Source organism: Ptychodera flava, chromosome 1, assembly GCF_041260155.1.
Source record: "Ptychodera flava strain L36383 chromosome 1, AS_Pfla_20210202, whole genome shotgun sequence".
Lineage (NCBI taxonomy): Eukaryota > Metazoa > Hemichordata > Enteropneusta > Ptychoderidae > Ptychodera > Ptychodera flava.
This window is the reverse complement of record NC_091928.1, coordinates 30840922-30868249: the sequence shown is the minus strand read 5'-3', so window position 1 is coordinate 30868249 and position 27328 is coordinate 30840922. Positions and strand designations below refer to the sequence as shown.

At 37.9% G+C, this 27328-nt stretch overlaps 6 protein-coding genes and 1 long non-coding RNA gene across 7 annotated transcripts in view; all 7 read right to left on the bottom strand.

The window, feature by feature from the left end:
- The window catches only part of LOC139135080 (uncharacterized), a 42290-nt gene extending 39811 nt beyond the window's left edge, over nt 1-2479 (bottom strand). Inside the window, exon 1 of the mRNA XM_070702312.1 lies at nt 2091-2479. Coding sequence (XP_070558413.1) covers nt 2091-2207 — 117 coding nt within the window. The 5' untranslated portion in view covers nt 2208-2479. The remainder of the gene's footprint in view (nt 1-2090) is intronic.
- A 3199-nt stretch (nt 2480-5678) lies between these two features.
- Nucleotides 5679-8622, bottom strand: LOC139135074 (uncharacterized). Its single transcript, XM_070702300.1, has 2 exons — nt 8546-8622; nt 5679-8128 (listed from the first exon to the last, which is right to left on the bottom strand). The coding sequence occupies exons 1-2, from the start codon at nt 8590-8592 to the stop codon at nt 7234-7236; spliced, it is 942 nt and encodes a 313-aa protein (XP_070558401.1). The 5' UTR covers nt 8593-8622; the 3' UTR covers nt 5679-7233.
- Nucleotides 8623-9170: 548 nt separating this feature from the next.
- On the bottom strand, nt 9171-12731 carry LOC139143961 (C4b-binding protein alpha chain-like). The gene is made up of 5 exons (XM_070714590.1): nt 12410-12731; nt 11329-11532; nt 10894-11058; nt 10038-10208; nt 9171-9415 (listed from the first exon to the last, which is right to left on the bottom strand). The coding sequence occupies exons 1-5, from the start codon at nt 12684-12686 to the stop codon at nt 9171-9173; spliced, it is 1062 nt and encodes a 353-aa protein (XP_070570691.1). The 5' UTR covers nt 12687-12731.
- A 447-nt stretch (nt 12732-13178) lies between these two features.
- Nucleotides 13179-18584, bottom strand: LOC139143953 (CD5 antigen-like). Its single transcript, XM_070714577.1, has 4 exons — nt 18474-18584; nt 14240-14383; nt 13789-13953; nt 13179-13525 (listed from the first exon to the last, which is right to left on the bottom strand). Exons 1-4 carry the CDS (start codon nt 18550-18552, stop codon nt 13179-13181), a joined length of 735 nt encoding a protein of 244 aa, XP_070570678.1. The 5' UTR covers nt 18553-18584.
- Nucleotides 18585-19378: 794 nt separating this feature from the next.
- The window catches only part of LOC139135073 (uncharacterized), a 34490-nt gene continuing 26540 nt past the window's right edge, over nt 19379-27328 (bottom strand). Inside the window, exon 12 of the mRNA XM_070702284.1 lies at nt 19379-19932. The gene's annotated coding sequence lies outside the window, so the exon portion shown is untranslated. The remainder of the gene's footprint in view (nt 19933-27328) is intronic.
- LOC139135063 (uncharacterized) lies at nt 21349-22273 on the bottom strand. The gene is made up of 2 exons (XR_011552926.1): nt 22133-22273; nt 21349-21418 (listed from the first exon to the last, which is right to left on the bottom strand). It is a non-coding gene; the product is annotated as an uncharacterized lncRNA (long non-coding RNA).
- LOC139135048 (uncharacterized) lies at nt 22524-27194 on the bottom strand. The gene is made up of 6 exons (XM_070702241.1): nt 27007-27194; nt 26642-26806; nt 26136-26306; nt 25463-25498; nt 24660-24741; nt 22524-24232 (listed from the first exon to the last, which is right to left on the bottom strand). Exons 5-6 carry the CDS (start codon nt 24704-24706, stop codon nt 23302-23304), a joined length of 978 nt encoding a protein of 325 aa, XP_070558342.1. The 5' UTR covers nt 24707-24741; nt 25463-25498; nt 26136-26306; nt 26642-26806; nt 27007-27194; the 3' UTR covers nt 22524-23301.

Here is a 27328-nt window from a genome sequence, read left to right as displayed (position 1 = left end):
AGTTGTGCGGCTCCGCGAAAAACACGAGTATACGATGACGTCAAACAGAGAAAAATACCATGGGATTATATATTTATCACATGAACAGTCTTCTTATTTTTCTTTTGACGTAGATGGATCAAAATTATCGTAACAAATTGCATGAATTTCGTCGCGATTTGTGTTTTACTTACGCGGATTACTTTCATTTAAAGAGTAAAGCGGCCCGTCACCCAGGAGATACTTTCATTCATAAATCCCATCAAGCTGAAATTTGCTACATGAAATGGTATCTCCACCAACCAGACATACGGATTCGGTCACGTGAACCTGTCAATCATTGTCTCGCGCTGTACCGATGCCAAGGCAAGTCGGCCACCGGTACGGTCGACATAACTTTCATCGTGCTAGCGACGGATAGCCACAGTATTCAGAGTTATTCAGAATATTTACAAATAGATTTATGAAGTACATGTAACGACACGATCGAAACAGTAATTCTCATTCTCAGAGATTCCGTGGCTTTTCAAAATATCACACAAGTTTACGACCGTGGCGAGCGCGAAAGATTCCGTTCGATGACACACAGAGTGTACCTCATTGCATGTACTTTATGCCCACAACGCTGCCGTCACCGGTCTCTGCCATGCCGGTGTCAACTCGTTAATCCCGATCTCGGTCGTCAATGTTTTCGTCTTAAGGACTTTGATGTTTGCAGTGACATATATCTCACCCGTAGATACATCCTAATTTTACTTGACGGAAACTCTGTTTTGAGTGTTGTCTGAGTCAACTTTCGAAGTACATCGGATTTCACAGCGCTGCAATGCATAAGCTTAAGCTTAGGGGATAGCCTACAGCTCAACAGTTGATGTCTTCGCTAGCGCTACAACCTTACGCCGCTACAGGTTTTATTCCGAGCAAGAATTTACGGAATTTTTTGAATGATGAAGGAAATTTATCGTTGTTAGTCGAATGACTTTATGCTTGTGCCTCTATGTCGCTTTCCCGAAGATTATACTGTACTCCTTTATTCAGTTGAACTTCCGTTGAGGTGAAGATTTTAGGTTTATCGCCAACCGGGATCGCCAGGTACGACGTCCACATTGAGCCTTACGAGGCGACTCGACTGGATCGGCGGTATCCCCATTCGATTCTCGGGAAAAGCTATAGTTTTAGCGACTCGAAATTTCGCTGGACATGCCTTCTATTTCCATGTGTGAATTTATCGGGTCACCTTTTTGAAAAAGTGTCTTGAGAGCATGGCACATGGCATCGATCACGACAAATCGGTCTATGTTCACGTCGCGACCCGCATGAAGGGTACCATGCAAGAAAAAAGTTCCGGTTGATGACGTACAACAGGGTAATTCGGATTTCTTATCCGTCCTGTTCTACGTCACACAGGTGGGAATTCGGGCCAGTTCATGTGATAAAAATATATATATATATATATATATATATAATATATATATATATATATATATATATATATATATAAAATATATATATATATATATATATATATATATATATAAAAGCAGTTGTACATTTACTCTAATGCCTGTAATTTTCAGTCCTTGAAATGCTTTGCTACGCCCAAACTCCCATTTCATTTTTAGATATTTAAATTGAATCCTGAGCAAGCTGCCATGGTATTTAACAGAAAGCTTACACATTCATAGCTTACACATTCATTCCGGTTACTGGTATTCTTTTCAAAACACCCTGTAACTGTTACCAAAAGAACAAATTTAAATACACTATTGCTCTTCTCTTCTTTATTTTACACGAGAGCTGTTCCCTGTCTGTACAATTCAGAAATGACAAAATGACCAAACAATAGTACCAGTAACTACGATATGATTGTTATAGAAAGTAACAAACATCAATCAATTATGAACATAACCATTAATAATAATCATAGTACAATAAGGTAAGAGACTGAAATTGCAACTTTCAATGTCGGCCGGCAATTTATTGTTCGATATCATTGTCACGCTTTGTTGTCATACGACCCCCCCCCCCCCGTAACCCCTGGCTGGTGACCTATGATGCTTGGGATCGACAAAAAGCGCCAAAGGAGCTTGGTTAAAATTTTATGTACTTACACGTCCATCGTCACAGACAAATGGTGGGTCGCCAATCGGAACATCTCCGGCCACATATTCACAAATCGTGACAAGAATGAACAGTATTAGCGCTGTAACGACTTTCATGTTTGGCATTAAATCTTCACAAGATTGTGATGTTTGCACACGACAGGTTGACGATGAAAGTAACACAGCTCTGTCGGTTACCGATGGATGAAGAAGAAAAGCCCTCCACGCTGAATCTCAGATCCGCCAACTATATATCATCAAAAATATGCAAATTTCGGATAATATAAGAATTTTATGGCTACATTATCCTGTCCGAAAACATGTTCCCTCTCGTCTGAGCTTGATTTAAACATATTTAAAGCTTGCGGCAAGCATGTCGCTTCGGAGTAGGCTTACCTGCTCTCCACTATGTCGTAAAGCCTAGATCGTCACAATAACTATAGGGGGCGCTGTTTGATGCATCGAGTAAGCTCGCTTCAGCGTTTGGCATGCTGATACGAAATAGATTCCATGCAGCTTTGTTATTGTTGATTAATTTATTAATTTACTTATTTATTTGTTTGCTTGTTTATTTATTTATCGTTTTTAAATACCCATTCATTTATTTATTCATTCTTTCATTCGTTCATTCATTCATTCACAACAGCTACTGTAAGAGAAAGAGCTGCAAGGTACAATAGGCCAATAGTTATGTTCAGCTGGGAAAAATTGTCGTAAAACATGCAAATTACATAGACTGACCCCCTGTCGCTTGGCTTTTCACAGTAGCAGTTCCTGGCTGGCTTAGCCATCACGATCTACTCAAAATATACAGAGGCTACTCAAAATATACAGAGCCTATATAGAAGGTTGGAAGCTGGAATAGTCACTAACAGGCAGCAATGTGTCCTCAGGCTAGTAAATGGAGCATCGTCGACTAGGTGCCAGATAACATCCGGTGTGCCACAATTTTCCATTCTTGGGCCTTTGCTATTTACATTATACATAAACGACTTGCCAATGACTGTATCTGTTCAGTCATTGCTGTTTGCAGACGATCATGCCAAACTTTTCAGTGTTAAATCTTGATGATAGCAAGCAATTATAAAAGTCTGTAGATAAACTTGTTCAGTAGATAAACCTTTTTCAGTGGTCAAAAAATTTGAATGCTGAGAAATGTAAGGTACTTACCATCACCTTAAAAAAGAAACCTTTTAAGTTTAATTACCATGCGGATAATTGTTTGCTCGATCATGTTTCTCGCATTAAGGATTTTGGTATCATTTTTGAGTCGATGCGGTGCCTATTACTGAAATATCACTGGTACTGTGTTGATCACAATTAAAATGTATGGCAACCGGGGTATCTTTTGTGTGACGCACTTAGGAGAGAGTAGGTTATTGAAACGAAGTCTGAGAGATGTTTTCGTTTCCCCGACATACTCATTATGGCAGCGTTGGCGTGTAAGGAGGTATACGACGTTTTTGCTGTTGCAGCTGATGTCATTTCTGATTAACATGTTTTGTTGTTGACCGTGCTTTGGAACTGCAATGTATTGGATGTATATTTGCAAATGTTTAAACCCCTTGTAGACCGACATTTTGGTGAAGGTCCCTGAGATTAATATTGCGAAGGTATGATATAATTGGCATATTGGGGATTGGCTTCTTTACATCTTGGTGACTTATGCAGTGTTGAAAGGTTGAAGGACATGGTGACTTTCAAGTAAGGATGACGGGGATTATATGTTATGACTAGAGGGATGAGACAGTATGCCTGTTTGTGTTTTGTACTGAAGAAGAACAGACCTGTGGATGGATATTCCTCTATTTGTTTGTTCTCCGACGAGGTTGTAAGGGTAATCCCGTTCAATCAGAGATATTGCAGTGTATCAAGGCGTGTATTACGCAATTGTGGCTCCGAACAAATGCGACAAATGCGCATTTGAGGGCTGTTCGTTCTGATGTGGAGAAATTGTCCCTCACTTTGGAAACTTTGGTCTCAATAGACTGGCATTTCGAAAACAGCGTAAATCACATCGGGGTGGTATACACGTCAAACTCCAAACCACAAGAGTACACAAATGAATCTGAAAGCAACTGGCAACCACTACAGCAATCAGAGAAGTCTCTTGCACATTACGACAACCGTGCAACGCAACCCCTGTACCATCGTCAACTTAACCAAAACCCAACTTACAGGTGATGAAAAGAGTTTGCAAGAAAATGGCCTTTCCTTCTCTCCCACCTCTATAAAAATAAATAAGACTTTACTGGGAACTGATGTGAACACTTTTCATCGTCGCCTCCGTCTGGCTGATTTTTTCATAGCGACGGAGTTCACTTGATGAAACACCTTCCTATGATGATAATCAATTTCGTAAAAAAGTTCTTTCATGCCGCCCACCACCTAATCGGGACCAGTTTCTCCAAAATGTTTATCACCACTACAAACGAAGCCATCTCGGATCACTCAAACTACAAAACCAAAGTGAAGGACAATTACACCAAATCATAACGAACATCCCTCAAATCCAAAGCAGAAATGATTGGGTCATAAAACCTGCCCACAAGGGTTCAGTCATAGCGATCATGGAAAAAGAACATTACATACACAAGCCAATAAGATTTTGGAAAATAAACAACACTATAAGAGACTCAAATCTGACCCAACAAATATAATCAACACTGCTATCAAAGCGGCTGTAAATGGCGAGTATCAACAAGGTTATATCACTAAACAGACGCGTGATTACTTCATCTCTAGTGACCCTCGGCCAGGAAAATTTTACATACTACCAAAAATTAATAAAAAGGTTATCCCATTTCGACCGATTATTTCTACCATAAACCATCCTATACAAGGTATTTCTGAGTACATTGATTACCATTGGCAACCATTAGCTGCCAAATTACCATCATATGTCAAAGATACTACCCACGTAGTACCATGGTAACTTTCGATGTTGTGTCGCTGTATTCAAACATACCCATTGATAAAGGCATTACGGCATGTCAAAAAGCACTTGATAAGAGTGAAAACAGAATACACCAACTTCCTCTATAATACGCTTTCTAAAACTTGATTTATATAACAACAATTTTGTGTTCAATAATCAACATTATTTCAGATTCACGGCACAGCCATGGGCCAGAAAATGGCCCCTAGTCATGCAATCATTTTCATGGGGGATCAGGAGAGTAAATACTTAAAGAGGCACCCAGTACGGTGTCACCCTGGTTTTGGCATAGATTCATTGATGACATTTACAGTTTGTTTACGGCGAACATGAATGCCATCATGAAACAAAGAAGGATATTCAAGAATTATGCTTTATTATATCCTAAAGGTCACCATTGTCATATTGTGTGAGTAATTGATGTCGTTAACAGCTCTCTCTATATGGTGAAACATAGCAAAATGAAATACAAATTCAGTATCCAAAGATTCAAATATTTTCCTTTCAGTTCTTCGACTGAAGTTGAAAGCCTACGTGACGCTACCAATTATGTATTTCGCTATATAAAAAAGCTTACTTCTGCCTTTTTACATGGTACACAATTATTCCAACGTCAACACTTCAAATGTCGAAAATACTTCCACATACGTCAATCAGTCATTGATTGTACCGTCACGTGCAATGCACGCGTCTAAATGCATCTTAACTCAGTCTGATGCGTCAACTGTGCAGAAAGAATTGTCAAGAAAGTTATGTCACCCTGCCACTACATTTTTAATACCCTACTCTGACCTATACCCGGGCAGTTGAATTGTATTCTGGCAGGTGTAAAGGTTATGGGTATCAAAAAACCTGCATCTGCAGTGATTTTTACCATGATCAATGGGACGACGTTTTCTGTGTATACAGCCTTTACAAAAACATGGTTTTCATATTTAGTATGTATCAGGAAAGGAATGAAATGAATTATAAAAGAATCCGACATTGTCGAGGTGATACTCTTTATTTTCATTATAAGAAATACCATTACATACCATGAGTGTTCATTACTTCCCTAAATTTAGGCTATCAAGGGGTATACGATATTGATTACTGATGCCGAGTCTATGTCTGAGACAGAATCTTCCTCAAGAAAATTTGAAGAATGGCCAACTTTTCTCGATCGTATAAGGCCGTTTCATATGTTAATAAAATAATCAAAAGTGCAGTCACTCTGATAATTTTTTAATTAGATGGTCGCGCCTTGGTATTTGGTAATTCACGTTTATGTACGTTTACTGTGATTGCGCCAATGACGTTTTAAACCACACTGCTTGGAATCGTTTTTCGGATATTGGTTAAACACCCGCTTGGTCATTTTTAAATGCAATAAAAATGTTAGACCTTATCATGTATGGGTTATTGTATATTTAGAAATAGTGGTAGTGACGATTTGCGGTTTGTAAATATTGATATTTTAAGAAGATCCTTTGTGTAAATCAATCAATAACTTGCATCTGTAAAGGTGATCTGGGGGCAGTATGCCTATAAATACAGAAAAAAATCTTTACCTCGATAGAAATAAAATTTGCAATGGATTCAACAACAACAGTTTGTCCTTTGTATTTTTATATAAGGATTGAAGATTGTAGGAATATTCCAATAAGTTTGTTTGTTAGTTTGTTAGATAGTTTATTTGTTTGATTGTTCGTTTGTTTGTTTGTTGGTGAACGATATCCTACACATTCAACAATGTAATTTCCTTACATTCTAACCATTTGATAAACTATCGTAGATGATGTTTGCGAATTTCGAGGTTTGTGAAAAGGCGTCGCGCATATTATGTGATTCTTCATTGAACAAAATTCGTCTATGTACCCCTTTTTTCCTCAATAAAGTCGGCACACGATTTCGTGCCACGTAGTGTACCGAATAATGGCCTATGGTGCTCCAGACTGACTAAATGACTAACTGATTCACTCACGCACTCACCCACTCACTCACTCACTCCCTTTCTTGCTATACTAACACTCTCTCATCATTATCATCACAAAATGGAGAAAAACACAGCATGAAATATCATGAAGTGAATAGCGCAGACTTTTCCTAAAAACTAGAATGTTTGTATGTCGCTGGTTAAGCGATATTATAAAATTCCTGAGTAGCTTATTATGGGAGCATTTGAAATCCGATATCTTGAGGATGTGTACCATAGTTTATGGACTTTATATTACGTTAGGGCCCCTCCAACACATAGTACTCAACATCATCGGCGTTTTCAAGTGCACCTGATTCGTAAAGAATATTATCCACACCGCCCTCAACGTTGACATTCTCTGCACCAGTGTCAGCGATTTCTGCATAAACATCACCAAAGTCTTCAGTGTCGTCAGTCATTTCATAAGCAATATTTTCAACCATTCCATCGTATTTCACTTCCTTATTGCTGTCATGATTGCAGGAATTGTCGCCTCGACGATTCGTTTGCGAATCGTTTGAATGTCTAAAATTGTCAGAATTTTCTTCATCTGCGTTGTTTTCATAAATGACATTATCGATAAATCCACTGTTTACTTCACTAGCAGATTCGTGGTACGTTTTCTGTAATTCAGCTTCAGGGGCCGCAACGACAAGACCTTCGGCCTGGGGAGCATCGTTACCCGGGAATTGCTTCTGTTGTCGTTCGAAAGTTTTCCCTTCATGGTTAGGATTCAACAAGTTATTTCCATGATTGAATCCTCGCTGTATTTTCTGTGACAGTCTCTGGCTTGAATCAACACTGTCGGTCTTCACACCAATGTCATCGAATTTAGCATATGCATATTCATTATCAGAACCATTTTGCGAGACACTTGGGTCTCCAATCACCATCAAACCCTCCCCCGCCTCTTTTCCAATAGCAGCCCGCATTTCGCCTCTTAGTGCGTTTCCAGACATGAAACGTGTTTCCTGAAATTGTAACTTGGTATAGTCTTCCTCGACGGCATGTAACGCTTCATAGGAATGAGCCTCTTTCTGTGTTAATGGTTGAACTTGTCCCTCACCTCGATTTTCACTATCCGATACGATGTTACCATAACTACGATTGTTCAAAATGGCATTGCTAGATCCAGATATGTTTTTGGCTTTCCTGTGAGTTTGAAAAAAATAGTCATAGAATATGGGTCCATCTACAGAAATATTTTTGAACTGTTTGAACAATACATCTCATGAAATGTTCCAAATATGAATATACCGAGCAATTTTTTACATATTCGAATGAAACCGACGCATGTACTAGCTACAAATATAAGAAATAATCTTTAAACATATTCGTACTTTTACATCAAATGTGACCGGGACATTCACATTATCTACAATATTTGATATAACAAATAGCAATCCAATAGTATGACACGTGATGAAGTTGTTGAATCATCTATGTAGGGTGATAAACGCATAAGCTTATGGTAAAGCTGTGAATATCAGAATAAGCTGTCCGGATTTAAAATGTCCTTCACTGAAACATTTCATTATTTTTTATAAATATACTGAGCTATTAATTTACCGTTTGCGAATGACAATTATTGAAGCAACTACAATAATTACCATCATTGTGATTACTCCAATCGTTACACCGACAATCAGACCTGAGGAGAGGTTGAACGTGGAAATGTTATGCGTTTTCAAACTATCATTTTTTTCAAGCTAATTCCTTGTGTATCACTTTTGATCGCTGTAACCTTTCTGTAAGCTAAAATGCAATGAAACATAAGCAACGCAAATTCCAATGACATAATATACTCTCACAAGATATATTTGAATGTAATATAATTACATGAGATGGTTAAATACAGACGAGGAGCGATCTAGATACTATACCTGGTTGCCGGATAGCTAGCTAGCTAGCTAGCTAGATAGATAGATAGATAGATAGATAGATAGATAGATAGATAGATAGATAGATAGATAGATAGATGGATAGATGGATGGATGGATGGATGGATGGATGGATGGATGGATGGATGGATGGATGGATGGATGGATGGATGGATGGATGGATAGATAGATAGATAGATAGATAGATAGATAGATAGATAGATAGATAGATAGATAGATAGATAGATAGATAGATAGACAGACAGACAGACAGATTGACAGACAGGCAGACAGAGTCAGATAGACAGACAGAGTCAAATTGACAGACAGGCAGGTAAGTCGATAGGTAGTGAGTAGATGGGTCGGTAGATATGAAGGTAGGTAGGTTGCTTGGATGTTTTGGTAGGTAGGTAGGTAGGTAGGTAGGTAGGTAGGTAGGCAGGCAGGCAGGCAGGCAGGCAGATGACATACAGATAGGCAGTAGACGCGTCTCCCCGCCACACACACAATAACACACACTTACCAACAGTTACTTGTCTTGGAGAATCTTTCAATATGCCTACAACAATGAGGAGTGAAATAAAGAAACAATAGTCACGGGTGTAATAACGAGGACATTAGCGAGGACTGATTTACATGCGATTAAAATTGAAACCAGATTTTATAATATCTGGATGAAAAGCTCCGCATTTTGTCCAATTGTTTTTAATCGGTGTTATCGTAACAATAGCAACATTAAACACAGCATGCATATATTAAGTAGCATATCACATTGAGCGGCTTTTGTCCCCGAGAAGTCACCACATGTACAGCCTCTTAAATCGAGGAATCTTATGAAAGTTGTTCAAGTATTTATAGACTTACACGTGAATTCGTTTATGCTATCTCGTATTTCATCAAATTTTCATTTTTGTGATGTATAAAAGTAATTTTGCATCTCTGATATTTTTCTACGGAATTCAAAATAAACTTTTTGTATGATGAAAAACAACTAATGACTTCAGGTTGCGGTTTTGAAGTAAAATTAATGAGATGAAAGGACGCAATGTGCTGAGCAGTAGGGAGATTTAAAATAGCTCCTCCCACAAAAACTTCAAAACATACATATAAGAGTCGTCTTATAGTCCTAAAAAATTCTGAAGATTATTATAGATTCATTAGTACATTAATATCGCCTATACCTGCCGGGATACATTCAGGTTTGTCAGTCCATGTCCCGAGTTCAGTACATACGATATCACCGCCACCAATGAATCCTTCAGTGCAATTGTATTTGACGACATGAGGAAACGTGAACAGTGAGCCATATCTCTCTGCATGAGCGATTTCTCCCGGGTCACCACAATTAACAGCTAGGAAGAAGGGGTTTGACACAATGTCAGGACTAACGGTCATTCCGACGTGAATAAAAACTTTGACAATGATTTTGAAATATTACGAAAATCCAAATCTCGTTTTGAAGGTTTTAGAGTAACTAAAGTTTTCTCTGTCTCATTTTTGTGATAATCCAAAATTTGAATATCCCAAATGGTGTTAACACACAGATGGTGACGATTTTGAATCAAAAACATTGGTAAATGTTAGCCGTTTCTCAAGAACAAAAGCTCGCACTTTGATCCTAGATTCTATACTGTTGCTTTATTAAGAGCGATAGAAAGGTTCCTTAAAGAAAGTTGAAGCAAAAGCTAAAATCGCTGAAATGCATGGCACACACTAAAGGGTTTTTGTTGAGGAGACCCCTGTACTATTACACGCATGCAACTGTCAAGAGTGTATATGGTGATGCGTCTTTCTTCAATATTATAACATTTTTTTTCCAATTTCAGAAAAGAGGCATCGTTGAAAAGGATCATAAGGCCTATACCATGTTAATATTTGCAAGTTTGCACCAACCGTTAGAATATTGTACCTCGACAGACACTGAAAATATTCTTCACTTGGCCGAGGTTTAAACTAAGTTTCGTAAACGGTTTTAATAGTAAATGCTGCGATATTAGCAAATGAAAAATTTGCCAATAAAATATAATCATCATGTACCTGTACAAATTGGTTTCTCTGTCCAATTTCCATTCGCAGTGCATGTTAAGGTACTATTACCAGTAAACCCATCAATACACGTGTAAATAATAATACTTTGGTATGTGTAAGACGTGCCATCTCTCCTTGAATTATCAACATTAACGGGATTGCCACAATCAATGACTAAAACAGGAAGGGAAACATTAATTGTAAAGCATTGTTGTTGTTGTGTTAGAATCAATAAAGGATGCCCCTCATCAGAGAAGTGTATGTTTCATTGTGTTAGAATGAAGTTGAGATTGTAATGATTACAAAGGGAGATCTAATAAATATTCCGACAGGTTGATCCAATTCAGAAATAGCAAATATTGTTAAACCCCAATATAGTGCCTCTGTGTGAAAGAAACTCAATAAATACAATTCCTTTTCATTTCATGATATAGGACTACCTACTGGAACACTTTGGGAAAGTGTCATTCCATTCGCTGTTTTCTAAACATGTGATGGTATCGTGAGCAGATGTCAAGTTGTATCCAGTTACACATTTAATAAATAAATGTCTCCCTTGCAATGGACAGAAATCAGTCACATCAAAGTGTCCTCTTTCTCTATAGCCTTCTTCTAAAGCAGGGGGCGTCATGCAGTGTTGTGCAACGCCTGCGGAACATAACAATAAACAAGACAAGTTTTTGAGGTTTTGTAATCAAACTTTTCCAAACACATGTAGTCGACAATTGGCCGATACATGTAGTTGTCAGTGTGCAGATGACATAAGCAATAGAAGTAACACTTCAGGCAAGACGTTGCGGAACAGGAAACGCAAGTTTTGATAAATGTAACTCAATTTTAACTCAATCGTAATATGAAAAATGCTAAATATTTACTGGTAGGGTGTTTTAATCTTTATCTACCGAGTTAATGTGCAAAGCAGTGTATTGTTTGGCAATGTATTCTAAATGGCATTTGCAAAAGTTTTATGATATGTACCACCAACTTAATGGAATTATCGTGAATATTTAGCTTCTCTCATGACATGTATGAACAAGTTGAACTATTTGGTCACATGTATTTCTGACCTTCAATTTGATTGATTTCTACATATCCCCCTTGTCCGTTACAGTTAATTCCTCCTGCTTGAGGTCTAAACTACTCGTCCAAAGCTTGCCCCCGAGACGACCACTGCACTTTATCACACAACGGCATTCAAACTAGAATGCACACGATGGTGTCTTAATCTTGTACGTCAGATTCCTTTCATGCCTATGAAATTGGTCTGCAATGTTACTTCTACTTGTCGATACTGTCGTGGAACCTTCCATCCTCATCCAAAATTATCTTTCGATCAGACAGACAGGCAGATAGACGGACAAACAGACAAACAGATAGACAGACAGACACGCATGTATTTACAGAGTCATTACAAATTCACCTGGACTTTCGCTTCAATGGAGCTCATCGAAAGAAACTGTGTTCGTATGTTCCAACAGTTGAATAGAAAGATGCTGTAAGTTGTAATTTTTTGTTATCATCTTACCGTTGAATTCCAGAGCAAAGGTACCACCCGTTTCGTCTCCTGAAAAACGAACACGGATTTCATTCGAACATAACTTGACAGCTGTGTCCGTCAAGGCGACCTCACGCTGAAGACCGTAGATGTTTTCGTCGATAAATAACGAGTCATATTTGTCATTGAACCCAAATTTCAGTTCAATCACAGTCTCTGCTGGAGTTGAAATATTCCAAGAGCAACTCTGTTGTTTCAAGCTCTGACCTGGAAATCCAGGGGAATAAATAGTACCAGAATTCTCCATTTCACCTCCACAAGCACCAAGAGTCGCTGAAAAATCGCGCAGACAGTATTATCTTTTCTGTACTACTTAAAATACACGATTTACTGTTTTCACACAGAAACTCCTTAAGTTAGTTCTTCAGTTATAAAATTTGTTGTATTCATAAAACAACAATTTATTGACGCTGAGTAGTGCATGCTAAACGAAAGTGAAGGGTGTGGCAAAAAATATGACAATTTAAAAGACACGTGAACAGCAATAATGTCTCGTCGAGAAGGTAACCGTATGCGCTGACCAGAGAAGATCATGTAGTTATTTTATACTATTCATGCAGCTACCTTCAACAGAATAAAATGACACCGCTTCATAATTACAACACTGTAGTTTCTCTTGATGAAACTCAACCACGTCGTCAAATAGGTATTGTACCTTTTTACCCTATGCATAAAAAAATTTCGAATACAAGAATATAGCAAAAGATAACAAGAAAACTATTGATGATTTTTTAACCTTTTAAGAATATTCAGCTATCGTTGACTTATTTGCTTGAAAAAGAAATTCTCGTATCTCTTTCATGCAGACGTTTAACTTTTCAGAATTCTTACTTGTATAAACCTCTATTCCCTCGTCACCTTCACACCTTTCTAAGCAAGAGTCTGACGCATATCCATGCTGTCCATAATCTGTCCCTTCCCTTCCACAGTAGCAATAGTTAGGTGGGCCTAAACCTGCGTAGTACATACCTCGGCTTCTGCAGTGGTCTAAGCAGGACTGTATCGTCATCTGGTCGATGGTTGTCGCCCCTCCAGGCAATGCAGGGAACTCGTCATCATCACTGTAGCACCCTAGATAGCCATCGTCTGCACGCAACGGAAAAATATCAGGGTCGTGTATTTTGACATTTTTCTTATTGAAAGCAGCCGCAATACTAGTTACTCTGTGAAATATAATGGATTAACATAGAACCCGAAATTCGTATCTTGTACGAATGGCAGGCATGTAAGATTATCTGTATCGGCTAAGTCATTGGTACGTGTGTGGCATTCACATTCTAAAATTATACAGGCATTGTTACAAAATAAAATTAATATACAGCATTCCATAAGCTTCATATTTCACTTACAGTTACATTTTGCTGTCGCTGCGTTACGACACCATCTGTTATATTCGTAATCACATTGAGTAATCGATTCACTGTCCTCATCACAATCGACACGGACTATTCGCTCGCGTTCATCGTTTTCAAGAGCATTATCATCTCTACCCGACATCATAGCTCCGGGTCGTCCTGAAAGTTCAAACGGTGAAAGACACTAACACGACACCATTAAGTTTATGTAATTCATGTATTAACTTTGATGCTGCCAAACATGATTAAAACAGATTTGAATATTTTATATTTCTATTAATTTAAAGCATTAGACAAGTCACATCAATATTATTTTGTTAAATGTGGTCCGAGCAACACGTATGGTACAGTCATTCAGTAAATGTATGCTCCTTCCTTTATGAAGGTTACCCTAAGTTCTATTACATGAACAAAGACAAACAGTGTGTGAAATGAAATGTCCTACCTAACTCTTTACAGAGTATGTTTGCGTCGTGTAAATCCCATCTGGATTGACACACAGGAGTCCAAGATGTCGATTGTAGAGTCACTTCCACCCGGCCTTCATATCGATTCCGACCATTCACCAATCGCACTCTCTCAGATCCACCTGGCAAAAAACCAAACCAGGATCAATGTGTATCTAACACTAGACTCAAGGCCCCGCTCGGGACCTTACCCAGGAGTCACTGTGATAAGATGAGAATAATTTTGATTCGTGTTCACCTCTTTGTTTGAATTTCATGCCTTTGAGTAATTATCGACCTCACTTTAGGCCAGGTGCTTGGACGTCAACTGGACCTAAACAAAAGAGATTGGGAAGTCTCATAATATCATGACGTTTGTCGGTAAATATCCTGACAAGGACACTCTGCATTTCAATCTGGCATGTATTCAAGTGATCTTTTCGTATTGCTGAACATGTTAGGCGTGAAGTTGTTTATCTCATTCCAAATCTACTGAAATGTACACTGTTACTTCCCATGCGGGAAACAGGTGTGTACTGGCACAACAATTTTTCGTTTGTATTACATACAATTACGTATACTCGAATTTCAAATGCCCCCATCCGTATGTTAAATCTATGGGAAACATGTAATTTTTGAGTTTCAAAAAATAAAACGGTGAAAAGAGTTAATTCTCCAAGAGCTTTACAATGATCCCCCACAAGTGATAGATTAAAATAAACATTTTAGAGTCCGAATATCTGTCCCCGATCTGTGAAACTTGATGTGGGGAGTCGACCCCATAAGACGAGGTCGAGTGGCTGCGTCTACATATTATGATAATATGCAATACCATAATCCTGTTTACATACATTAAAGAGCAATTGCATTTCCTAGCCAATAGTGCTGGCATCTTAAGTCTATCGTACCACTGAATTAGTTTTAAGGTGTGCTTAAAATTTTGTACTGAAAGTATTTACATTAAAATTACTATATATTTGCATATCTTTACTAAAGGGTCGTCAGTGCATGACATTTCTGTACCATGCATATAAGTATATCCAATCGAGCGACGAAGTTTTAAGAAGGTCATCTGGTCAAGCCATGGTAAGCCATGGCGCTCTCTTCTCAGACTGTAGCTCCATATTGAACCGAGATTGTCAAAATGACAAAGCACAAGTAGCCTGGAAGGCAAAAGGTGGTATGATAGACTTAAGAAGTAAAACTGAGAAATACGCGTGACACAACAGGAGTTGTTCTGTCAGTCTTGCTAAATTAAGAGCTGTTGTGCTTTATAAAAGATACTTTAATAGTACAAGGTGTGTTCCATCATTTGTCATTATGGTAAACAGCAGGTGTTAAGAAGGCGTAAAACGCTCGGGTATTCAGTAAACTACACGAAAGTACGTATTTGAGCAATCATTTTGCCAAACGTCTTCCATAGCGACGATGCCTTGTTGTCATGTGATTAATCTTGGCACAGTAAACCACGGATTTCATTGCATTTTACAGCTACATGTATAAGACTTATATTCATAATTATCTGATCCGGTCATGAGCGCATTGCCTCATGCTCTATGTCGTGAATTGTACAATCTCGTGTACACCTGGCTGCCTAAATGAAGATTGTTGAATACTTCTGACATCGAGTACGCAAAAACGATAAGTGACGTCGTTCTTCATGTTTAAAACATGGGCAGTTATTCAGGGAGCGAGCTACACCCTTTTCAAATATTTACAGATTTATCAAGGAGTGATTGATTCGAAACACAATTATATTTCAATGAAAAGTGTAACCGGTGTAAATTTAAACAGGTCGTGAACTGTTACGATTTTATCACACGTCGATTAATCCTGGGGCGTTCACTGAATGATTGAAGCCAAGGGGAAGTTCATCAAGGATTATTTTTCACGGACATATTGTACAGTGTGAGGTGCACATCGTGAATCGCTAGGTAAACTTTCCCATTTGATTTAAGAATCGATTAGAGCTGCATCTTAACCGTTCATCACCATTCATCATCACTGCCAAGTTTAACCCACATGAGTTTACTCATGTTGCTTCAATAATGCGACAACTCAGATATAGGATGTAGACCAGTTCAGTAGTTGATACATTTAGCAGTTCCATGGTCATGGTCATACAGAATGATAGGAATGTACATTTATACTTTTTTGTTAGCAAGATTTGCATGTGTATCGCTATTTGCAAAGCTTTAAACGGAACACTCGGCGTATAAGAGTGAGTCTTTGTATTCAATTGCGTCACTCTCTTCGTGTATAGCATAGTGACAGAAAAAGGTGTTACCCTTGAGGCAAGTCAAGTGTTATTTTGAAGTGGTTTTTGACTGAAATACAGAGGCATAAGCTCAACATAAGAGCTCAACATATCAGTCTTTGCATTGAACTGTGCACTGTCTAGCTATACAGATCAAGTTATGCTGCCGTGAAAGACGACAACGTCTGTAATCGTCTGCCCGCCGCTGTAACATTTGTGAACCAAAGTCAATGACGTAATTTAACTGTTATGAGTTGTGGTTTCGAATCCGGTCAAGAATTACAGAATCAATCTATCCTTACGTACGCCACTTTTGTGAATTTTAGATCCTGCACTTCTGTTCAAAGCAGTAACTTGTTGTGAAAGCTTTTACCATGACGTCGTTTGCCCTCTGAGAGATGTTTACAAATGCTTCTATTGAGATTAGGTCACGACCCCTACCCCACCCTCTACTCATACGACAACTGCATAACACACAGTCTTAGATTTTCTACGGTGAAACAGAGATATTATGGTGGAGCTGATCGACAATGATCATTAAGCTCTGAACGTCTCTGAAAATTAATGTGCGATGACATTTAAATCAGAGGTACTTTGTACATCCGTATATATAGTGTTCCCGAAAGAACCGTTCCATTGCCAATTTCAGTTGTTAAATATCCGAAGTGTAACAACAAAGGAACGACTCAAGAGTAACTGTGCTTAACTTCCATATACATTTGAATGCATAATAATACAGGGGATAGTATCCTATACATTTTAGACGGTGTGAGGACCTGTTAATTAATTTTATTTCATGATATCATTCGATACCGATCTTCTTTTATTTGTTGTTGTTTTTCTTGTTGATGATGATGATTAATGATGTCGTTGTTGTTGTTGTTGTTGTTGTTGTTGTTGTTATTGGAGATTTAATTGCAATGAACAAAGTTTAAACAGGCTTCAAATGTGACATCCCCCTCCAACATGAGATTAGTAGGAGATTAAGTTGATAGCCTTAACATTGCTAGTCAGATGTTACATGGCAATATCGAATGAATAATATTATGTTAGGCACACACTTGCAAGACCAAACAATTATAGTATTCCCAGGTACATCCGACACTGCCTAACTGTAAACCAAGTTTTGCTACCCAAAAACCGGCAAATTTTGTGATCGGTCTGCCTGCCATAATGAAGTTAATATGAGGACTGAGCTCGATTTTACCTCTGCAACCTTCTTGACATTCGATCAAGCACTCATGTTGAAAGCAGTGATTCACAGTGAAAGCTTTGAACGGATTTGGACCCTTCCCCCTGAGAACTGTTTACACATGTTTCAATTCGAAGTGTGCTTTGTCGCAAACATGTTTCTGTTGCTATAGTTCTGCCATTTATCAGGCCTACAACAACAAAGTTGAAGCTAGGTCAGTCTGCCCTCTGTCCCGTGACTATCACATGACAGTCAGTCTCACTTCTTTGGCGTAAAACATGGATATTATCGATCAATCCTACCAACTAGCTGCAATGTGATAAAGATTTATAGAATTTGAAACAGGCTGTTGCGGAGACGATCACTTTTTGTGCTGATCTGGGCCGAAAGTAATTATGTCTCAACTTTTTCTGTCTCAACTGTCACACTTAAGTCACTCTTTCATTTAGCTATCATCGACAACTAACACGTCTCTTTTCGAAACCTATCACGAAGATCCATAGCTTTAAATTTGTGCCTTTGCTTTTTACGTCAATGTTTTTGTAACTATGGCACATTGACAACTGCCAAGCCTCCCTCTCCCCAAATAACTTTTTGGTTTAAAACACAGAAGTCATTGCAGGCAATTTTCTTCAAAATCGATACTAAACGCTGTTTTGCATGACACGATTTTCCTTAAATTTTTACGAATCCCCATATTCGTCCTTGACTTGCGTAGTATCAATGTTAAGTACATGAAGTGCGCAAATTACGCAGGTAATATGGTGACTGTCAAATTACCCACCTGTGTCTGCAACAGTGAGTCCGAAAAGAACGAAAGCACAGAACACCACAGATACACCAGACACCAGAATCGTTATCATCTTTGTAGTCGCCGACAAACGTCTCGGCGACACTGTTAAGACTCAGCAAAACAAAGAAGTACTTATCGCAACTTGATAATAACGGTGCGTCACATGTACCTTGAGTGATTTTAACTTGCAAACGACCCGGAAGTATTTACTGACGTGAAGCAAGGCAGTGTACTTTGACAGTCATTGGTAGCGATGTTATTCTCCCACCCCTTTCGTGTTTACACAGGTATACTTCATGCATATTACACAGGCAGTTATGTTGTATGCACATGTCAGACATGTCAGCCATAGGCTGATATTTTAGAATGTTGTGCTGTAAATGTTATGGATGGACTCGTTGAAAGTTTAAAGTGCAAGGCCTTCTCCCTATTGTTATTCCGAATTAGTTGTTTGTCCTCGTATCCAATTAAGAAGGACTATAATACATGCAAAAATTATTATATAATCCTTGCACGTCCCAAAGTCTATGTGCTCACAGAGTTCTAAAATAGTTCCAGATGCCTATTGTGACTGTGTACGCGAATTTCGCAAAGGATTTACGCAGCCTATAGTGAACCAGGGGGTGCACGCCATTGAACAAAAGTACTCTTCCAGAGCATGGAGTCTAGAGGAGAGGGTCTAAGTCAAAATATGTACAGTGCGACTGTGTGGGTCATCAAAAATTCGGGTGCATTCGTGGTGATTGAGTTATTAGCTTTCATTTGAAAAAACTTGTTTTGATTTCAATAAAGGCATTTTCGAATACGGTTATGTTGGTCGTAGCTGGAATTTCAAATGCATATACAGGACACTCTACTCATGAAATAACGACAAACAAGTTGTGAATAAGAATTTTACAAGATAGCATGCTTCACCTGTTTATTTGCTATGAAGATATGTAAAAGATGTGTTTTTAGTGTTTCCTTCTAGAGGAAAACGTAAGATTATGATAAATATGAACTTATTCCCGAATAACAATACGATGACAACTTTGAATAAATCCAAAGTCTTATCAGAGCTATCTTTAGAGGTTTCAGAAACCGGAACTTTAAGTGTAAGAACGTTAGTCCAGATCAAAACTCATTTTGTAGATAATAAATTTGCATATTTGCACAATGTGTTGTTCTACTTGTACTTTGCCAAGAAAATATCATTCATTAAGTTCTGAATGAGAACATAGAACATTTTTGTAGAAATTGACTAATAACTAAATTATCATAATTTAAAATAAAAAGTCTCTTTAAGAAAAAACAACAGACTATTTGCAGTTCCTGAAGTAACAGGTCCTAAAATTCATAGAAAAAAATACGATATAAAGAGCTTTCACTGAAATGTACAGAATTGTGCATGTGTAAAGTCGGTATACTGCAATATTTAAAACTTCTTGACAACCAAGACAAACGATAATTTCTACGAATTTGATCATGAATTATTCCATCAGCATATACTGATTATTTAGGAAATACAAAATATTGCATAGTGTAAATGTTATTCTTAATGTTAAAGGTCCCGGACAAGTAATGATTTTAGACATTGGATAAACTTTAAGTAGATGTAGTAATACATGCGTCTTAAAAATCGACCATACTGTCAAGTATTAAGGTGGATAATCTTAAGTTGAGGTAGAATGAATCTCTGGGAAAGATATCTGGACTCTCATCTTTTTCAAATCTTTCTGATCTAGCACTTCTGGGTGTTCATTTAGGAGTAAGAAAAACTTTCACAGTTTTAGTTTTTTTTGAAATTGACAATTATACTTTTGTCCATAGAGTTAACACAGGGATGGCGGTCAATTTGAACTGTAAGTCTCGGTAAATTTTGGGTAATTTGTTTCTCTAGTACCCCGATTTTTATTCTATATTTTGAAGCGCACCATGATTATTCCTTGGGGAAAATTTAAGTCGTTTTCTTTCGAGGCGCATACTACCTTAAAGTTAGCTTTTTAATAAACCGTAACCACAGACGTTTATGGTTATGCGCCTTCCATTCTCTGTACATGACTGTGTCTCTGCGTGTGTAGTTTGTTTGTCTTGTAATTTCGACTGAGTCAAGTATGTGTACATGTCGTACTTTTACATGGTATAGACCGAGTGGTGGCGAGTCTTGAATTCAAGGTCCCTCGAGCTCATAACATATAACCTCTGAATCACAGAACAATAGTACAAATTTGTACGTGTTGTCTTCATAACGATGGCAAAATAGGATATCCCAGTAATATATTCTGGCCTATTTGATGTAATTGACTTAATATGTGAATAATTATTTCGTTAATTTCTCCAATTTTCCTTTTAGATGGTGAAAGAAAGCAAATGAAATACCAATCACAATCCAAAGAGTTAAATATTTTTCTTTCAGTTCTTCGGCGGAAGTTGAAAATCCACTTGACGCTACTAACCATGCTTTGTCTGATATAAAGTAGCTTATTTCTGCCTTTTTAATGGTACACCCAAAAATTCCAATGTCAACCAATTAAAATGTCAAAAACATTTCCACGTACGTCAACCAGTCAGTGATTGTACCGTGCAATGTACGCATCTAAACGCATCTATACTCGTCTGATGTCAGAGTGCCAAAATATCAGGAAAGTTCCGTCACCCTGCCATTACATTTTTAATACCCTACTCTGACCACGATGCACTATTTTAGACGGGCAGGTTAATTGTGCTCCGGCAGGTGTAAAGGTGGTGGATATAAAAAAAAACCTGCATCGGGAGTATTTGTTTACCACCAAGGGGACACGGTTTTATACAGTCTTTGCAAAAACATGGTTTTCATATTTCTTATGCATCCGAAAGGGCCTTAAATGAATCATAAAAGAATCCGACATTGTTGAGGTGGTACTCATTAACTTTATTATAAGTAATATCATTACATCTAATGAGTGTTAGATATTTCCCTAAATCATAGAGAAAGATAGATAGAGTGGCAACGGGTATTGTTTAAGGCGTGAAGCGGTTACGTAACCCATCCATGTTCGCCTCGCCTCAGGTTGCTCTCGCCTCTCTTTTCCGAAGAGTGCCGACCATGAATCCTTCGGTAATTTTCGGATTTTCGCCAATTGTTAAGCGAAATTATGTTCGGCAAAGTTTGTGTTGTTGTTGTCGTGTGGTGCTGAGCAGAATTGACGTGCTGGCGAAAACGGGAGTGTTTTGAGCTTCAGGAAAATGAGTTTTACCGTTTTAAAAATTCCTCTCATATTTTTATGAATATATAATGAGTGTATTTGAACCAAATTTGAAAATCTTTTATCGATACTGTCTAGTTTTACTCAATGGTTTACGGTCAGTCATACCGTCTTTTACACGTGCGTCAAGGAAGGACATGTTTATGAAACTGCTGGCGTGTTATGTTTTGATTGGCGTGAAGCAGTGTTTCTGGCCTGAGAGCTCACAAAGTAACTATGGTTAACGTTGCTACGCGACTGGCAGTACGATGCCATCTCGTCGTATTTATCGCATAATCTCGTGTAATTATCAACCACAAACAAAGCCTCCAAAAAGTTTAACACCTTTGAAGCTCATTTTAATATGAAAAGCCAATAGTCTACCGAGACGACCATGAAACAAAAGGCATGCAAGTGTTGCCACTCTGTCTATATGTTTCTCTGTGCCTAAATTAAGGTCATCAAGGGGTATACGATATTGATTAGCGATACCCGAGTCTATATCTGAGGACAGAATCTTCCTCAAGCAAATTTGGAGAATGGCCACCTTTTCTCGATCGTATAAGCCCATTTCATATGTTAATGAAATAATCAGGAGTGCAGTCACTTGGATAATTTTCACTTTATTTGGTAATTAACGTTATCGTATTTATGTACGTTTACCGTGATTGTGCGGATGACGTTATAAACCACACTGTTTGGATCTTGTTTTTTTTTTTATATTGGGCGAACACCTGCTTGGTCATTTTAAAATGCAATTAATATTAGACTTTATCATATATGTGTTATTGTGTATTTGGAAATAGTGGTAGTGAAGATTTGCGGATTGTGAATATTGTTATTTTAAGAAGATTCTTTGTGTAAATCAGTCAATAACTTGCATCTGGAAAGGTGACCTGGGGTCAGTATACCTACATAAAAATACAGCAAAAAAACTTTAACTTGATAGTAAAATTAAAACTTGCCATGGATTTAACAAGAACAATTTGGCCTTTGTATTTTTGTAAAGGATTGAAGTATAGGAACATTCTATTGTTGTTTTTTTGTTTCTTTTTGCACAATATCCTACAAATACAGCAATATGAAGTTCCTTACATTCTAATCATTTGAAAACCATATATAAACGATTTTTTTTCGATTGTGTAATTCTTCATTGAATAGAATTCTTGTATGTATCCTGTTCTTGCCCAATTAAGTCAGCACATATTTTCTTGCCACGTAGTGTAACGAATAATGGCTTATGGTGCTCCAGACTGACTTACTGACTGCTGGTTCTCTTACTCACTCACTCACTCACTTACATAAAATACTGCATCCAAAAAACTGTGACATTTTACATTCTCTAACTGACTGACTTGCTTACTTATTAATTTACTAAATCGTTCATCTACTTACTCGCTTACTTGCAATATTTACACTGTCTCTTATCATAATGATCACAAAATGGAGCAAACACAGAATGACATATCATAAGTAAATAGCCGACTTTTCCAAAAACAAGAATGTTTCTATGTCACTGCTAAAGCGATATTATGATTTTCCTGAGTAGCTTAATACGCGAGAATTTAAAATCCGATATCTTGTGGATGTGTCTCATAGTTTATGTTTATATTATGTTATGGCCCCTCCAGCACATAGTACTCAACATCATCGGCGTTTTCAAGTGTACCTGATTCGTAAAGAATATTATCCACACCGCCCTCAACGTCGACATTCTCGGCACCGGTGTCAGCGATTTCTGCATAAACATCACCATAGTCTTCAACGTCGTCAGTCAATTCATAAGCAATGTTTTCAACCATTCCATCGTATTTCACTTCCTTATTGCTGTCATGGTTGTGGGAACTGTCGCCTCGACAATTCGTTTGCAAATCGTTTGAATGTCTAACATTGTCAGGATTTTCTTCATCGGCGTTGCTTTCATAAATGACATTATCGATAAATCCACTGTTTACGTCACTGGCAGATTCATAGGCAATGTTTTCCGTCATTACGTCACCGCTAGCTTGGTACTTTTTCGGTAATTCAGCTTCAGGGGCCGCAACGACATGCCCTTCAGCCTGAGGAGCATCGTTACCCGGGACTTGCTTCTGTTGTCGTTCGAAAGTTTTCCCTTCATGGTTAGGATTCAACAAGTTCTTTCCATGATTGTATCCTCGCTGTATTTTCTGTGACAGTCCCTGGCTTGAATCAACATTGTCGGTCTTCACACCAATGTCATCGAATTTAGCATATGCATATTCATTATCAGAACCATTTGGCGAAACACTTTGGTCTTGAATCACCTTAAAACTCTCTCCTGCCTTTTTTCCTGTAGCAGCCTGCATTCCGCTTTTTACTGCATTTCCAGACATGAAACGTGTTTCTTGAAATTGTAACTTGGTATAGTCTTCCTTGACAGCATGTAACTCCTCATAGGAATGAGCGTTCTTCTGTGTTAATGGTTGAACTCGTCCCTCACCTTGATTGGCGCTATCCGATACGACGTTACCATAACTACGATTATTCAAAATGACATCGCTAGATCCAGACATGCTTTTGGCTTTTCTGTCAGTTCGAAAAAAGCAAATATTACGGACCAATCTACAGATGTGTTTTTACTGCTTGAACAATACATAATATCACGTGAAACTTTTCAAATATGAACGTTAACATCAAGGCGTTTTGTCATACTCCTATCAAACCAACGCAGGTTCATTGTAAGAGCACTGGCTACAAATATCAGAAATGAACTTTCAACATATTCGTAATTTTACACCAAATATGACACATACGTCAACATTTACTGCAATGTACGATATAACAAATAGCTATCCAATCGCACGACATATGAAATTTTTGAATCTTCTACGTAATGCAATAAATGCCCATTATAGCGCTGAGACTATCAAAATAAGGTGTCGGGGTTTGAAATGCCTTACATTGAAACATTCAATGTTTTTCTTAAACATAATAAACTGAGCTATTAATTTACCTTTTGCGGACGACGATTATTGAAGCAGCCACAATAGTTGCAATCATTGCTATTACTCCAATCGTTACACCGGCAATCAGACCTAGGGACAGATGGAACGTGGAAATGTTATGCGTTTTCAAACTATTATATTTTTCAGACTTAATTACTTATGTATCACTTTTGATCGCTGTAAGCTTTATGTACGCTGGAATGCAATTAAACATAAGGATAACATATGATATAATATACTATTCAAGGATATAATAAGAAGTAATATAATTACATGAGATAGTTCGCCACATAGACAGATAGCTAACTAATTAACTGGGTCGCCGGATGCCAGCTGGCTAGCTTGCTCGCTAGCTAGCTAGATGGGTAGACAGATAGGTAGGTAGGTTGATAGATAGATAGATAGATAGATAGATAGATAGATAGATAGATAGATAGATAGATAGATAGACAGACAGATAGATAGATAGATAGATAGATAGATAGACAGATAGATAGATAGATAGATAGATAGATAGATAGATAGATAGATAGATAGATAGATAGATAGATAGATAGATAGATAGATAGATAGATAGATAGATAGATAGATAGATAAGCAGGCAGTCAGACAGGCAGACACAATCAGTTTGACAGAAAGGCAGGTAGGTAGGTCGATAGGTAGGTATGTAGGTACAGGTAGGTAGGTGGGCAGGCAGGCAGGTGATATACAGATGGATTGTACATGCGTCACCTCCTCCCCCCCCCAGCACACACACACACACACACACACACACACACACACACACACAAACAAACAAACACATACTTACCAACAGTTACTTGGCTTGCAGAATCTTCCAATGTGCCTACAACAATGTAGAGTGAAATAAAGAAACAATCGTCACTGGAGTAATTACGAGGATATTTGCGAGGACAGATTTGCATGCCATTGTAATTGAAACCAGATATTGAAACATGCTGGATGAAAAGCCTCGCATCTCCTCCAAGTGTTTGTTACTCCATGTTATCTTAACACCAGCAACGTAACGTTAAACACAACATGCACATCCTGAGTAGCATATGACATGGAGTTGTGTTTGTCCCCGAGAAGTCACAACAGCCTCGTACATTGAGGAATTTTATGGAAAAATCGCTTAGTCATTTTACAGATTTACACGTGAATTCGTTTTTGCTATTTCGTACTTCATCAAATTTGCATTTTTTAAAAAGTAAACAGGTAATTCTTTATCAACAATTTTTTTATTATTTTTATATTTTTCAACAAGATAAACTACTCATTGTAGTAATTAATGATATCAAGGGGCGGTTTTGTTCTAAAATTAATGATCTGCGCAATGTGCTAAGTCGTTTGAACATTTACAACAGCCACCCCCTCCCCCCGAAAAAAAATTATAAACTTTAACATACATATGAGTTGTGTAATAATCCTCAAAAATTTTGAGGATTATGACAGATACATTAATACATTAATATCGCCCATACCTGCCGGGATACATTCAGGTTTGTCAGTCCATGTCCCGAATTCAGTACATAGAATATCACCGCCACCAATGAATCCTTCAGTGCAATTGTATTTGACGATATGAGGAAACGTGAACAGTGAGCCATATCTCTCTGCATTAGCGATTGCTCCAGGGTCACCACAATCAACAGCTAGATGTAGAAAAGGACAAAGGGGATAGCTTGAGACAATGTCAGGGCTAACGGTTATTCTGGCATGAATGGAGAAACTATCCACAAATATTTGGTAAATGCCACGAAAATCTCCACGCGAAATGTCTTTACTATGAGAATATCCCGTTGATGTTTACTTTGATGGTAATATTCTTTCACCTGCCCATCCCCAATACAATGTAAACAGGGTCCACAATCACCATTGATAAACTGTGACTTATTCTTCAAACCATGGTGATGAGAGGGTTGAATAAATTAAATCAAGTTTTGGCTGTGTTTGCTTTACACTTCTATCATTTTTCAAAGTTCCTCACCTAAACATTCTGGTTTTTCTGTCCAAGCGCCTTGTTCTGTGCACTTGATGTCTCCACCACCATTGAATCCCTTGAGACACGTGTACTTGACCACACTAGGGTACACAAATGAGGTACCTTCTCTGTTAGCATTATCAATGGTTCCAGGATCACCACAGTTAACAGCTGAGTAGAGAGATAAACATGATGTTTTCGTCGTTTTCAAAGTTTGCGTGTATTTTTCAAATCGCGTCATCTTATTTGTACTTTACAAGCTTGGGTCGACAGAAAAAAGTTTCAAACAAGCATACAAAGCTTTCGAATATCATAGTGGTTGGCTACTTATAGTGAAATGTCATGATCATGTCATCTGCTTCTAGCGTTACCTGTACAGATTGGATTATCCGACCAGGTTCCTTGTTCTGTGCACGTTATGGCGCCGCCACCGTTGAAACCATCATGACATGTGTAGTTCACAACGCTTTGGTAATTGGACTTGTTGCCTTCTCTGTCAGCATTTTGTACCTTACCAGGATCGCCGCAGTCAATAACTTAAAGCAAAGCCAATAAAAGACATTAGCATTTCTTCGTTATCTTCAGAGTTAACATGTCAACACCGACACCGATAAAATTCATTTAATTGTAGTTTTGTAACTGACCTTTACAATGTGGGAATGTGTCGTTCCAATATCCATCATATTGGCAGAC